Raw genomic sequence first — 13,728 nt, 5'->3', positions numbered from 1 at the left:
CACGCCAAAACACAGACTCCTTGTCTCTAACCTGAACAGCCTCCACCATTTAACCCTGGCTTTAGCTCCAAATCTTCGGGCTTACAGCCACGCAGAGCCCAAGATGTCCCTGCCACCGAGTTGTTTCTGCCGACGGCATGCCTGAGTCTCCTCTGGCAGTTCTGCCTCCCTCCTCATCCGTGCTTTCTCCTTCTCTAAGCACGCTCGTCCTGTGATGTCTTCAGGTGTGACAGTGGGCGATGGTGAAGGTGGGTGATGGCAAGGTTTGGGAGTTTGAGAGGCCAAGGCACCTGCCTTCCTCCCTCGGCTGAGCTGGGGCCCCATGACAGGCAAAGGGAGAGGGGTTTGGGGACATGGCAGCAGGACCACGGAGTCAACTGGGAGCTTTTTTCCTTCTTTGGGCAAGACTGGGAGCCTCTATCCCGGGGAAAACCCAACAATTAAGTTTTTTAAAGAGGCTGGCAGGAGGAGGCAGCGGGGACGGCATCCCTGCACAGCGCAGACATCGATTGCTCTTTCCCAGCCCAGCTGCCCCAGGACCCCCGGCCAGACCCCCAATTTCCCCCCGCCGCTTCCCCCCCTCAAGCAAAGCAGGAAAAAACAGGCAGCTTGTTCAAAGTGAAGGCTCCCAGAACAATGAAAGGAAAAGCAGAATCGGAAACCCCATCCCCATCCGCGCAGCTGGGAAGAAGGTGCAGCTCTTGCCTCTCGCCCCTAAGGTTTGGCAGCCGCAGCGGGGATGGAGGGGGCAAACACCAAGAGGGGGAAACAGCATCACAGGAGTCCTTCGGGGCTGGATTCACCCCTTGCAAAAGCCAAACATGTGCTCCTGCTCCAAGTTTCAGCCCCCCAGAAGGATCTCAGCTGCATGGTGAGATGAACGGCACTTGCTCCACTTCCCCACAGTAATTTGGGGGTTCGCACTGGCTGCCTACCCCAAAGCTATACACCCCAGCCTGGCCCCCTCGGCAAGGGGGAGTGGTAACACCCCTTCCCCACAGAGCCGAAATCGCATCCCCCAGCCCCAGCCAGGATGGAAACAGCTGGGAAAGGCTTTGGGTGGGGGAAGCCGGGCGGCTCCTTCAGAGATACGAGGGCTCCTTTCCCAGCTGGCCGGGGAAATGCGTTACCGGGAGGTGAAGTCACCGTCCCTGCTGGGACCTGGCTATTTCGCTCTCCAGGATATGAACTCAGAGGAGCTGTATTTGCCCAGGGAAGAGGTGGAGCCTTTTCCATTTCCCCCATCCTTCCGAAAGGACAGGACACCTCCCGAGCGGGAAGAGATGGGGCGATAGCGGCAGGGGCCAGCGGCCAGGCGCGCGCTCCGCCTGTGCCCGTGGTGCGTCGCTGGGCAAGCCGCGGGGCCAAGAGTCACCCATGGGCTGCAGGACACGGGACCAGCAAAGCAGCTGGTCCAGCATCAACAATGCGCCTTAGCTCCTGTTCAGCTGGTTCCATACTGGTTCCATACTGGTTCCCCTGGGAGCCAGCGAAGGGGTCACAGGGCTCCCGTGCCCCCTGGGTACCCAGGCAAAGGGGCTGCTCCTACAGACACCCTCAGCGTTCTCATTTACACGATACCAAGCAAATGGCACATTAATATAATCTGTGGAGGATGCTCAACAGATCAATGAGGGCAGAAATAACACAAAAGGGACTTAGAGAGATTAGGAGAACAAACCCAGGCAGATTCAACCTGGGAAAATTGCAGACTGCAGCACCTGGGGAAAAATAATCTGACTGGCAGAGACAGTCAATGGGAGGAAGAAAGAGGGGAAGCAGGATGCCGGGGTCGGTGAGAGCAGCGGGAGCGCGGGCACGGTGGGAGCCGCTGGCGAGGAAAACAACCTCAGCAGCCCTGCGCAGCGGGACGCCGCTTCTCAGGGTACCATCTTCCACCGTGTGTCCAGGGCTGTGAACACGATACAGGCTCATGGGGGACACGAGAGGCTTGGGAGGCCATGAGAGGCGAGCGGCAGGAGCCGGCAGCCCAAAGGGCTTGCCTTGCACGGGAAGATTAGGACAGGTCAGTAAGTCTGGATTTGCTGAGCAACAGTTAATTAGGGAGGGCGGGCAGGGACGCAGCAACCCACCTACACCTGGAGGGTTTTGACGCTCGAGAGAAGCACGTAGCTACTTATTTCATGGTTCTAACAATGAGCCCCAGATAAAAATTAGAGCAGCCAAGAGCGGCCAGCAAAACCCCGCAATCTCAAGGGAGTAAAACAAGGATCCAGCCCTCCACTCTATCCTGGATGCTTGCAGCAAATCATGCAGTTCCCGGGGGCAGTGGGACAAGGCTGAGGCTGGGGGACCGGGCTGCCACGGCCCTACGGCACCATCCCCATCGCTGCCAGCCTGGTACCCGCACGTGGCAGCTGGCACCTGGGAGCTGCTCTGGCCGGTGGAGCCAGTACTCAAAGCATACAGGGATGTGGCGGCTGGAAATCCTGCGACATCTTCCCCCTTCTGCCCCAGGGAAACTGCCGTGTGCCCAGAGCAGGCACTGCTGGGGCGGACAGACCGGCTGTCCCCACCCTGGATGCTCTAATCTAGGCAAGGCACACACAGGATGGGAGGGGAGGCACCGGGAGGTGAAGCCGTTCACTCAAGGTCACCCAGAAGGTTGATGGTTCAAGTGTCATCACTCCTTCCTGAGGCCCCGGCAGCCGGGAACCGAATTTTCCCCAAAGCCCCCCCCCCCACCGCAACCGTCCCATAGGCAATCAACCGTCGGCAGCCGAGGACTAACCTCAGACTGCTGCTGGCGGTTGTGTGGCTGAGGTTTGGCGTCACATGCGGTTAAAAATACCTTGCGGATGCCTTTCCTCCACTCTGACCCTGCGAGCCGGTGCTGCCACCAGCCCCGCTCAGGGACGTGCTGGCGGGGTCCCCCGGGACGCACACAGCCCGGTCTGTGTGGGGACAGGGCAGACGCTGCCTGAGGACTGGAATTTCCTCCCTGCGAACCAAGGATTCCCACTCCTGGGGGGCTGCGGCCTCTATCCTCTATTGCCAAACCCGGACAAGAGACTCTTTGCTTCCTACAGCCACCTTCCAGCAAACAATGCAGGGGCTATCCGGTCCATCTGAATCGCAGCCCGGATCCGAGCAGCTTGAGCAAATTGTTTCCTTCCCTCCTGGACAGAGCCAAAATGTGGCCTCCAACTCCTGCTGGTCCTAAGGGACGCTGGATGGGCGACTGCTCCCAGAGATGCCGTGGGGCTGCAGCCGTTCATGGCGTCTGCATTGAGAAAGAGCAAGAGGATCACCCAGCAATGGCTGCTTGGCGCTCCCAAGCCACGACGGATGGGAAGAATCCCTCTCCAAACCCCTTCTCTGGTGACGGCAAGGGCACGGAAGACATCTGTGTCTCCTTGCTGCTCCCATCCCCTGCCCAAGGTCGCCTACCGAAGCAAGCAGGAACTGCCCAGCCGCTCCACGCCGCCACCGGCAGGAAGGGGAGAGAGATGGGTCTGTGCCCAGCGGGCATGGGCCAAGCTCCCTCCAGCCGGGGACACGCAGCCCGAGAGAGACGAACCCGCCGCTGCTCCCTCCTCTCCCTGCCACAGCCGGGGAGCGCAGCCTGTGCCCGCTGCGAGGGCTCTTTGCCAGCCAGGTCAGACCCTCCGCTGCCCGCCTGGGTTTCCGGCTGGCCGGGCAACACCGCGAAGCGAGAGAAACCACTGCCAAAATCCAGCAGAGCATCAGGCTGGTGGTGCTTTCCTCGTGCCTTGGCTGGAGCGGGATGTTTTCACCCAGCTGCAGCGGCAAAGGCTTCCCCTGACACGCTGTCTGCAGGGGACAGGAGAGGGACACGCACCACCCTGCGTGTCCCCAGGTGGAAGCAGCATCCACCAACAAATGCACTTCGCAGCCGCGGGTGGTGTATGTCCCGGGAGAGGCATCTCCCTGTCCCCGTGGTGGAAGCAGGACCCCGCACCAGGGCCCTGTGTCTGTCTCGCCATCCCTGTGGGGGCCTTGGCGGCTGCCGAGTTATTCCAGGCGCCGCGTTCCTGCCCTCCTCCCCTCATCCCAGCTGCTCCGGGGCCAGCAGGGAGGGCAGGGGCCTCCTCCCATTGCCCAGCCTGGGCGCTGGAGCCGGCCAGCAGCTGCTCGGGGAACAGGGTGTGGGACAAGGGTGACATGGAGCAGCCCCGTACAGCAAGGTCAAAGGCATCAAAATACAACTGCGATGGACAAGCCCCCCTTGGACCTGAGGACCTCCAGCCCCCAGAGCTGAGCTCCAGTTGGCAGCTTCCCATGGGAGGACAGGGAAGGGGGCTGGGGGGCAGCACATCAACACCTCCAAACCCCTAAGGAGCAGGCCCACCCTAGCACCAGAGGTAAACTGAGGCAGGGGCAGCATCCCCGGCCCCTTGTCAAACCAAGGTCATGCCCGACTTCCCACAGGCACCCTGCCACCTGCGGGGACCTGCCACCAGCGTGGCCCCCTCCATCCCGTCCCCCTGCCTCGGCGCTCCCCGCGCCCCAGCCCAACCGAGCGGTGGTGGGACACAAGCCAAGGCCTGCCCGCTCCCTGGACCCCTGCCGGCAACACGATCTGTTTACGCCTTTCCAGCGCGGCGGGTGCGTGTCAGGAACGGCCCCGGCAAGCCCGAGTTGGCGGCAGAGGCAGGACGTGGGAGCCGAGCACAGAAACCCCCACCTGCCGCCTCGCAGCATTCCGGGGGGTGGCGGGGAGAAAGAGGGGGGTGCACATGGGGAAAAGGGTCCCCCCACCTCCCTCAGCCCCTTTTTGCAGGAAAAGGCACCCTTTCTCGCACCGTGCCACCCCCCCGAGGCACCTCATGCCCCCCACCCTGGCCAGGGAGACACGTCAGGTTGCCTCATCCCCAGGCGCCGCCGGCAAACGGCTTTCTGAGCCGTGCCGACCCTGCTGGGAAAGCACCGGAAGAGCAAACCAGCCCTGGAAGCTGCACGTCCCTTCCCGGTCAACGAGGCACCGGCTTTGCAAGCATGTGGCTGGCCACGTGTGGGGGCTCAGGGGGCTGGTGGCCACGTGCTGGTCCCTGTCCCAGTGCCCGGGTTGTCCCTGAGTGGGGTTGAGTAGCGGCACCCACCTGCCCCGCTCCTGGGAGGAGACATTTATCCAGGACGAGACCCACCAGTGACACCGACACCCGGCGTGAATTCAGCCCCGTGAAGCTGCAGGTGGTTGGAGCAGGGTGCAGCAGGACAGAGCAGAGCCATGACTTTGGGGGCTCAGAGCTGGACCCCCCTGTCCATACCTGGTTTGGGGTGGAGGGAATAGAGAAGCAGCTCCAGGACATCCCTGTGCAGCCCAGCATGTGCTGCTAAATATAACCAGTGGGGCAGATGCTCCGGGACAGGGAGCTGCCTGTGCCCCAGCACTGCCGAGGAAGAAGCCGAGGGCTCCTCCAAGGCTGGAGCAGCACTTGGGGTTGGGCCACAGAGCAGAGTCAGCAGCTCCACAGGAGCCTCTTCCCCTGCATGGAGGAGCGTCTCCCTTCTTTTTAACCCAGCAGGTTAAACCCACCTGCCGGGGCTGTGCCGGTCCCCAGGCTGCTGGCCAGACTCGCCGTGCATCCACACCCCTGCACGGGCAAGGATGAGCCGCTGGGGAGGACTCTGGCCCCTTTCGGAGGCCGCCGAGGCGAGCGGCACTCACGTGGCCTCGCTGGGGCAGGGACGCATCCGGGGAGGTCCCCAGGGGACTGCGCTGGCCGTGAGCCAGTGTCCTGCCCAGGGAGAGAGGACACCCACAGGAGGGTAAGGTCCGGGGGGCTCCCAGTCCAGGCTCCCTATTGCTGTTTGTGCCCAATTTGGCTCCACCTGGAAAATCCCTTTCAGGTTTATCCACGCCCGTCCTGGCAAAGAAACGAGACGATGCCCCAAGACGGGCTGCTCGAGGAGGGGGAGCGAGGGCTGAGAGCCAGACAGACCCTGGAACCGGTGCTCCAAGGGGGCAAGAGGCACCTGCGAAGCAGGTGGGAGAGCCCGAGCCAGCCCCGCCGCCAGCGGCACCTCCGTGCCGGGCACCCAGTGCCCGTGCCCTGCTTGCCAGCTCCCTTCGCAAGCAGACAGGGCGCCTTACGCAACCCGCCGTGCCCGCGGCCGAGGGCGGCATTACGAAACCCTGGGAGTTTTCACCCCCCACGGCACAGCCGCCCGCCGGGGTCGGCCGATACAGGCTCCAGCTCCTGGGATCGCACCTGGGGGAGGCTGGGGCGGGGGTCCGGGCGCGGCGGCCGTGCCGGGGGCCGCGTGCTCTCTGCGCAGCCTTGGCTGGGGCCCGGCGGGGGAGCGGCGCCGGTGCTTGGCAGGGCTTGGCGGAAGCGCAGCCGGACGTGTTGCACCAGGCCTGGGATGCTGCAGGAGCCGCATACCCGCCCCGCGCGCAGGTTCTCCCTGCTCCCTTATCTCGCCATCGAAGCTGCGCTCGGCTGCAGCTCCAGCCTTTCTCCCTGGGCTGGCAAACGGCTCGGGGTGCCTGCGCACCCACCCTGGGCACAGGCTGCCGCAGCCCCGGGCATCCTACAGGAGCGCGGGGCTGGTGAGGGTGTCCAGCCCTTCCCCGGGAGTGTAAAGATCATCCTGGCAGAGCCATTTCCAAGCAGTCTGGGCATCTCCAGACAGGTCTGTGACTCACCGGGACACCTCGGCAAGGCCCGGGCAACGTTGCAGCCCCAAGGTTCAAGCAGGTCCCTCCCTCTCCATCCCAGGCATGATTTTTTTGGGGAAGCCAGGATAGGGATTTGGGGGAACTGGAGTGCTCGTAGCTTCTCCCCACCCGCCGCGTTTGCTAGAGCAGCCAGAAAAAGGTGGTTTATTGTTATTTAGTTTCTGCCCCTTTCATACTCCTTTGCCGGAGTTTTTGCCAGCGGCGGGCCCCGGGTCTGGCGGGGGGCCAGGCCAGCCGAGGCGCTTTTAAAAACAAAGCAGGGCGCGTGCATGCACACACACACGCACGGCATCCAGCCCCTCTTTTAACTCTTACCGGGGCGATGCTGCGTGGAAGATGGTTTCCAGCCGGTCGGGAGCGCGCTACTGCGCGCTCCCGACCGGCTGGAAACCATCTTCCACTGGGGGGGATGCTGTTGATTGCCGCTGGGATCCAATAATTCGCCCCCCTCTACCCAAGGAAACCTTCTTGCGTCACCAGGATGCTGATGGAGAGGTGGCAGGAGCGATGCTGATGATGCTGTCACGGCCCATGGTGACCCACTTGTCCTAAACAGGGACGATGCTGCAACCCCTTTCTAGGTCGCAGTCAAGATCTTCAGACCCAGCAGCCATGTGGAGGAGGAAGAGCACGATGATGTCTTCACCTAAAAGCAGGTCCTGTCCCGCATGGTAGAAAGCCGGGGAGCGCCAGCAGCGTGCACACAGCATCCCCAAACCCACGGGGCCTTTTTGCACGGATCATTGCCACCCGGAAAGACTTTATCCACCAGCTCCCTCCTGCCTGCAACCAGCCCTGTGCCCCCAGCACGTCCCCGGCCCCAGCCGCAGGACGGGACGCCCGTGCTGGTGATGTCCTTGCCACGTCCCCTCCTCCCCTGCCTGGGTACAGCCCTGGGGAGCACCGTCCCCGTTACGGCGCCCGTGTGCCGCCGGCAGCCGGGCACACGCCGTCCCGTGGCTTGGGGCTGCCCTCCCTGTCTGCCTTCGAGCTGTCACCATCCGAATCGTCCTGTGTTTCTGGGTCACACAGCCAAAACTGCCTCCGCAGCCCTTGGGAAGAGGGAGCCGAGCCCCCTGGTCTGGACTGAGTCACTGGGAAGCGCCCAAAGGATGGAAATCCCCTTCCTGCCCCAGCCCTCAGCCTCCTGCCTGAGACATCGGGGACGGCTGCCAGCCCGGCTCCATCCACAGCCCTGAGGGACCCCCGCAACCCCCTGAGAGACTGGCAAGTGCCTGGGATACCCCAGCGCTGCCCAGCCGTCCCCAAGGGAAGGCAGCATGGCCTGGAGCAGCCCCGACAGACCCCACACTCATCCCCTTCCCCAGAATTAGCCCCTTCCCCCCCGGCTCTTTCACCCAGGCACGGCAAAGGCAGCTGCAGGTGGACCCGTGAATGTGGGGAGATGGGGTGCAGGGGGGCATGGGACTGGGCACCCCGAGGAGGCCGTGCCCACTGGGCCGGGCAATGCCCGGCACTACATCCTTCACCTCCCTGCGCGACGCCGTTTGCTCGTGCCTTATCTCCCGCGCTCGGCGCAATGACGCTTTCACCGGCTCCAGGCACACCGGCAGCAGCTGGGCCCCTTTCCAAACACAACACCCGTTAGAGACCGACTTTGACAAGCAACCGCCCGTTCACTCCTTTCAGCGCCACTGCCCGCATGGGGCTCTTCCTTCCCGGGACGGAGGATGAAAACACCAGGCTAAACTCTGCCGTGAGCTGGGACAGCCGGGATGTGGGAAAACCCACCAAGCCAACGCCAGGCTTGGGAAAGCCAGAGGAGACCTCCACCCTGGGAAGGCCAGGAGCCACGGGGGGAGGAGGAGGAGGGAAGGATGGACCCCCCCATGCCGTGCAGCTGCAGCCCCGCCGCCATCCATCCCTGCGGCTGCTGCACTTACGAGAGCCTTTGAAGCCTATTTTCTGCTCCTCCCTCCCACCCACCGCGGGCTGGTTCAAAAGCAGATTTCGGCAGGCTGCGGGGTCCCCGGCGCGGGGCAGCTGCCAGCCGGGCTCCCCCGGGCACGGCGCCTCGCCCCGCTCCTGGCTCGGTCTTGGCGGAAGAGGGAGTTTTGCCCGTTTCGGCAGAGTTTCTCGGCGTCTCTCCGCAGGCGTGCCCACGGCCCTTCCAAGCCGGCGTGCGGCTGTGGAGCCGGTCCAGCCCGTCAGACCTACAGCGCACGGGGAGAGGAGGGGAGGACAAGGCCGAGGATGCTTGGGAACTCATCCTCGAAACTCGGGCTTCAAGGGACGTGGCCAGGGCCACACTTGGGCTTGGTGGCAGAGCCAGGTCCAGCCGCCTGCGCCGCCCGGGGCAGGACCGGAGCAGGCAGGGTGCCCAGACATCCCTGCGCCACCGCCAGCGGGGAAAGCCATCAGGTGTAACAGAGCCTGAAATGATAACAATCCTGCCCCAGGCCAGTCCTGGCTCTTCACCACAGCCAGACCACACAGAGCAGCCGGAGCACCCAGGACTCGGGAGCAGAGGCAAAGAGGGGAAGGGTCCTCCCGGGTGAGGGGGGACGGCGTGCTGGGCTTGCCGGCCGGCACAAAGGCACATCCAACATCGCAAAATAACCCCCGAACTGCGAAAAGGAGAGACTTCTTCCTCAAACAACTATGGGCCCGCTGCCGCTGAGAGAAGGATGAAGCCCGGCAGGACACGAAGCACGGGTGGGTGTTTCTGCAGAGGATGGAGACAGAGTGCTGGTGCAAAGGCTAACAAACCACAGAAGAGATATTAAACTCCATCCTTCGAGGCTTAAGCTGATACAGCTACTAGGGATTAGGAGGAAATTTAAGGCGGGGGAGGGAGTTAACCCGCATCTGCCTGCTGCGGTCTCGCAGCACTCCCAGCAACACCGTCCCTCTCCTGACCGGCTGGACGGGTGACAGCAGCATCTGAGGGCTGGCACCGCTCTTGGGGAAACCTTGCTGTGCTTTGTGGTGTGGGGACGCAGCAATGAGGGGCACCAACCCAGGTGTGAGGATAAAGCCAAGACCCCCTGCAAGCTTCACTAGCGTTTAACAGCTTGCTAGGTCACAGCCCAGACACAGCCAAGGCCCAGGCACCCACCCCTGTCCTCAATACATCCAAGGTCTGGAAAGCACCAACATAGCAGGTGAAATGGGGCAAGTCGCAGGTGAAATGGGGCAAGTCACTGGCCGAACCTCTTGGAGGCAGCGGCTGAACCCCAGCGGGGCTTCGCTCCCTGTCCTTGAGAGTTTAACGCCAGTTTGCTCAGCTGCCGCCCTTTCTTTGCACTTTGCGCACGTTTAAACAAAACCCTTCACCACTCCCTCGAGGAAGGCAAACAGCAAGTCCGGCTCCCATCGCCTTCCACGGCTCCTCCAGCCCCTGGCCATCACGGGGGCATCGCGCCCCTGCCCCGGCATCACCCCAGCATCGCCCCATCCTGCCCCTTAGACCTGCACGGCCACGGGTGGGGACACCCAAACTTTGCTGGGCACCGTCCGGCTGCAGGAGCAGTCACCCCTTCCCAGGGACGAGAGCCCCAGCCGGGGGGGGGCTCTGCCCCTCACCTCCCCCGGGAGCCCCGGCCCCTCGGTGCCGCGGCAGCCGCCCTGGCCCGGCCAACTGGCGCATTGTTGGCGAGCGCGGCCAGCCCGGGGACGTGATTGATCACCGCGGAGAAAGGCCAAAGCCGTGACGGGTCGTTTAACAATTTCAATTAAACTCTGCAGCGCTCTGACGCGGAGGGGAGGGGAGGGAGAGAAGGAAATTAAAAAGCGGGACGTTTCTATTGCTGCGCCAGGGAACCTCAGCAAAGCGCAGCCGGCTCGGCAGGAGCAGCCCAGCTCTCCCGGGGGAGACCCCCCCTCTCCGCTGCAGAAGTGACCACGGCATCACCCCGACATCCCCTTCCCACAGGCGGGTTGCCTGCCCTTCCCCTCCCGCTCCTGCCCCCAAAACTTTCTTCCTGCCCGTCCCACCGCCTTATAATAATAGGTGCTGTGACCCACTTGTACGGCAGCGCTTGCGCGGGGAGGAGGGCTGCGCACGGTGAATATTAAACAACGTGTCCCTCAAGTTCCCGCTGCCGGGACTGGCGCTTGATTTTTGCTTACGTGTGGTGACTTTTTTAGGCACAGGAAGCCCCAGAGGGCCGATCACAGTGACTGAGCTCCCAATCCACTGAGACAGCAGGACTCTTAGAGGGATATTAAAAAAAAATAATAATAACAATCAGCATCTCAGCCTGTCATATGGGAAAGGCGCTTTAATGAGCGGCAAATGCAGCAAACGCTCAGCTCACAGGGCATCGGTGAGAGGAGGGAGAGGGAACCGTAAGGGATGCCCTGCACGCCGGGGATGAGCCCCTGGGACCAAGCAAGCCCCCACAGCGGGTCCAGCATGGGAGCCCCACCAAGGGCTTGCAGCGGTGGCCTTGCAGGGGTCTGGGCTTTTTGCCCCCCTCCCCTCTTTATAAAGGAATAAAATGAAAATAGGCAGAGGGAGCGGCTGACGCTGCTGCAGCGGGGGAGTTAAACACACACGTTCACATGGGTGCCCCACGGCTGGAGGGAGGGGAAGACGCCAGAGAGAAAACGTAGACGGGGTTTAACCGGGAGAGAGTTACTGGAGGGGATCGGAGGAAACAAGTGTAACTTCACCCCTCCGGGTGCGCAGGAGGAGGAGGGCCACAGGCACCCCAGCCTGCCCACAACGCCTGCCCACGGGACACCAGCTCGGGGGAACGGGGCTGCATCAGCCGGCGGGACACTCGCGTCCTGACGTTATTTATTGCCTTGGGGATGTCCTTCAACCGCCTGCGCAGGCAAACCTCTATCGCTCAGGGACCCCATATGGGCACAGTCCCTGAGCTGCAAGCCGAGGCAATGGCACCCAGTCCCTTCACCCAGGGAGGGGGCACCAGGCAGCCCCTCTTCTGAGAGGGAGGTGGCCCCAGCCCTCCTGCAGACCTGCAGTCGGATTTGCACGTTTTGGCCCCGATCAAAGCTTTCCAGTAGCTGGCCCAGGGGAGTTGATCCCCTTCTCATATTTATAATCCCCAGCCTAACTTATGTTTCCCAGCACCAGCCTCTCCGCCCTGAGCTACTCCTAAGAAGCCTTAAAGCTTATTCTCCTGCCTGAGTTTCCCCCCCTCCCTCTCCAGGACAGTTTTTTTTCCCCCTCCAGTTTTCCTGCACACACCCACAAGACCCCCCATGGCGAGTAGCCCTGGCAGGGAGTCCTGCACCCCCCCAGCCCAGAGAGGCTCCCATAGCCTGGGCAGGCATTGTGCACCTTCCCCCGGCCACGCACCGCGCCGCGAGCCCTTTTATTTACTTTTCCCAGTTTCTTTCTCTCAGTAGGTCACAAGGAGTGACCAGGAGCTCAGCTCTCTACAAGGGCACCGGGGCATCGGCCATGATCGGCTCCTCCACCTTTTCACCCTCCCCACCTCCTCCAGACACCATGCGGTGCCCGCAGGACCCCGGTGCCCTTGGGGACCCCTGCAAGCCCAGCGTTCACTCCAAGCCATGCTTGCTGCTGACCTTTCTGAGAGCACGTGCAAAAAAACAGCTCTGCTGAAGGGTTAAACATTACCAGACTGAAATTCAAGGCTTGACGATTGGTTCCAGTTGACTGGCTGGGATGATAATTTTTCACAAGATAAATATGACCGGGAGTGAGCGGCAATCACTAACGACCATTTGTAGCAGCATCCCCCCTCTAAGCGGCTTCGCTTTCCCCCACCGCTGCCGTTTCCCTTCGCCCGTCCCCACTCGGTGGCCCACACTCCAGGGCCCCGAGCCCGAGGGGAACCCCAGCCCTGCCGGGAGGATCGCTTACAGCCTGGTCATTCGCCCGCACGGGCTGCGCTCACGCTCCCGCCTCCGGCCGCAGCGTAACTCGTGCGCCGGGGTTCAGAGACAGCACTTGCACCCCAGCTCGGACGGCACCGAGCCCGCTGCCGGGACTCGCACCCCAGGACAGGCAGCACTGCCAGGCCAGGGAGAGGCAGCCCGCAGCTCTGCGCTCGGGTACTCACTGCTCTTGGACGCCTTGATCTTGGCCACCAGTTTCTGCACACCGGGTACGTCCCCGTTCTTCACAGCCTGGATCAGCTCCTGCTCTCGCCCCATCGCAGACAGGTTGAAGCGGCAGCAGCACGGAAGGCAGAGACCCTTGGATCCCAGCAGTTTATAAAGCCATGGGAATAAGCCCGTAATTCCTCAAAACACACTTTGATGGGAGATGAAATCCAACAAGAGAGATGTTTTACAATCCCATGGGACATAAAAACCAGAAGGAAGAAGTCTTTCTGTTACAGGCAGAAGTCTCTTTCTGCGTCAGGAGGAGTAGGACCCGGACGGGGTTTGGTTGGAGAACATGCGATCATTTAAAACGAGAAATAGTTCAGTGCTTGGGGAGGGGCTCCCGGCAGCACCAGGTCTCCGCGAGACAAAGCCCGGCAGCTCGGGGCAGGGCGGCCAGTGCAGTCAGCATCGGGATGCTCTCGGCCTCTCGCAGCACTCCCGGAGCCGGAGGTGTCGTGCTTTGCTCCCCTCGCCAGGCTCTGCTGTGCTGATGAGTCCCTAATTCTTCCCAAAGGGATTACGGGCTCATCGCCATCTGGAAGTTATAGATCCTCCCTCTCTGGTGCTCATTAGCCCCTTCATTTCAGCATTCCTCTTGGCGACGGCACTGCAGCCACGCTGCGGAGCCCTGTGCACGGCCGAGCCCCGGCGCGGCAGCCCGAGACCTGGGGAGGGTAAGAGCAGAGTCAGTCCTCAAAGGCCGTTTACCTCCCGGCTCCATCGCGACAGCTTTTGTATCTGCGCCGAAGAACAAATACTTTGACTATATTTAGTCCTGGCGGGACTTGGCTCGTGTTAAACAGAGAGGGAAGAACCTGCGGAGGAAATCTCCCGAGGGTGCCGTCGGGGGGTGGCCGAGGAATGGGATGGGGACACAGATCCTTCCCTGTCCCCCCCGGGGCCACATACATTGTCCCCTCCCTAAAGGCAGCGCACAGGGCTCAGGGCACCATGGCATCTCCCCCTCTCCTTTCCTGGTGGCAGCACCCAAG

At 62.4% G+C, this 13,728-nt stretch overlaps 1 protein-coding gene across 1 annotated transcript in view; it reads right to left on the bottom strand.

The window, feature by feature from the left end:
• The window catches only part of CASKIN2 (CASK interacting protein 2), a 29,957-nt gene extending 16,971 nt beyond the window's left edge, over nt 1-12,986 (bottom strand). Inside the window, exon 1 of the mRNA XM_082008053.1 lies at nt 12,688-12,986. Coding sequence (XP_081864179.1) covers nt 12,688-12,781 — 94 coding nt within the window. The 5' untranslated portion in view covers nt 12,782-12,986. The remainder of the gene's footprint in view (nt 1-12,687) is intronic.
• Nucleotides 12,987-13,728: the final 742 nt, after the last annotated feature.

The sequence above is a fragment of the Phaethon aethereus genome (assembly GCF_964289735.1).
Source record: "Phaethon aethereus genome assembly, chromosome: 18".
Classification (NCBI taxonomy): domain Eukaryota; kingdom Metazoa; phylum Chordata; class Aves; order Phaethontiformes; family Phaethontidae; genus Phaethon; species Phaethon aethereus.
Note: the sequence above shows the minus strand (reverse complement) of the source record. Positions and strands in the feature narration are given on the sequence as shown.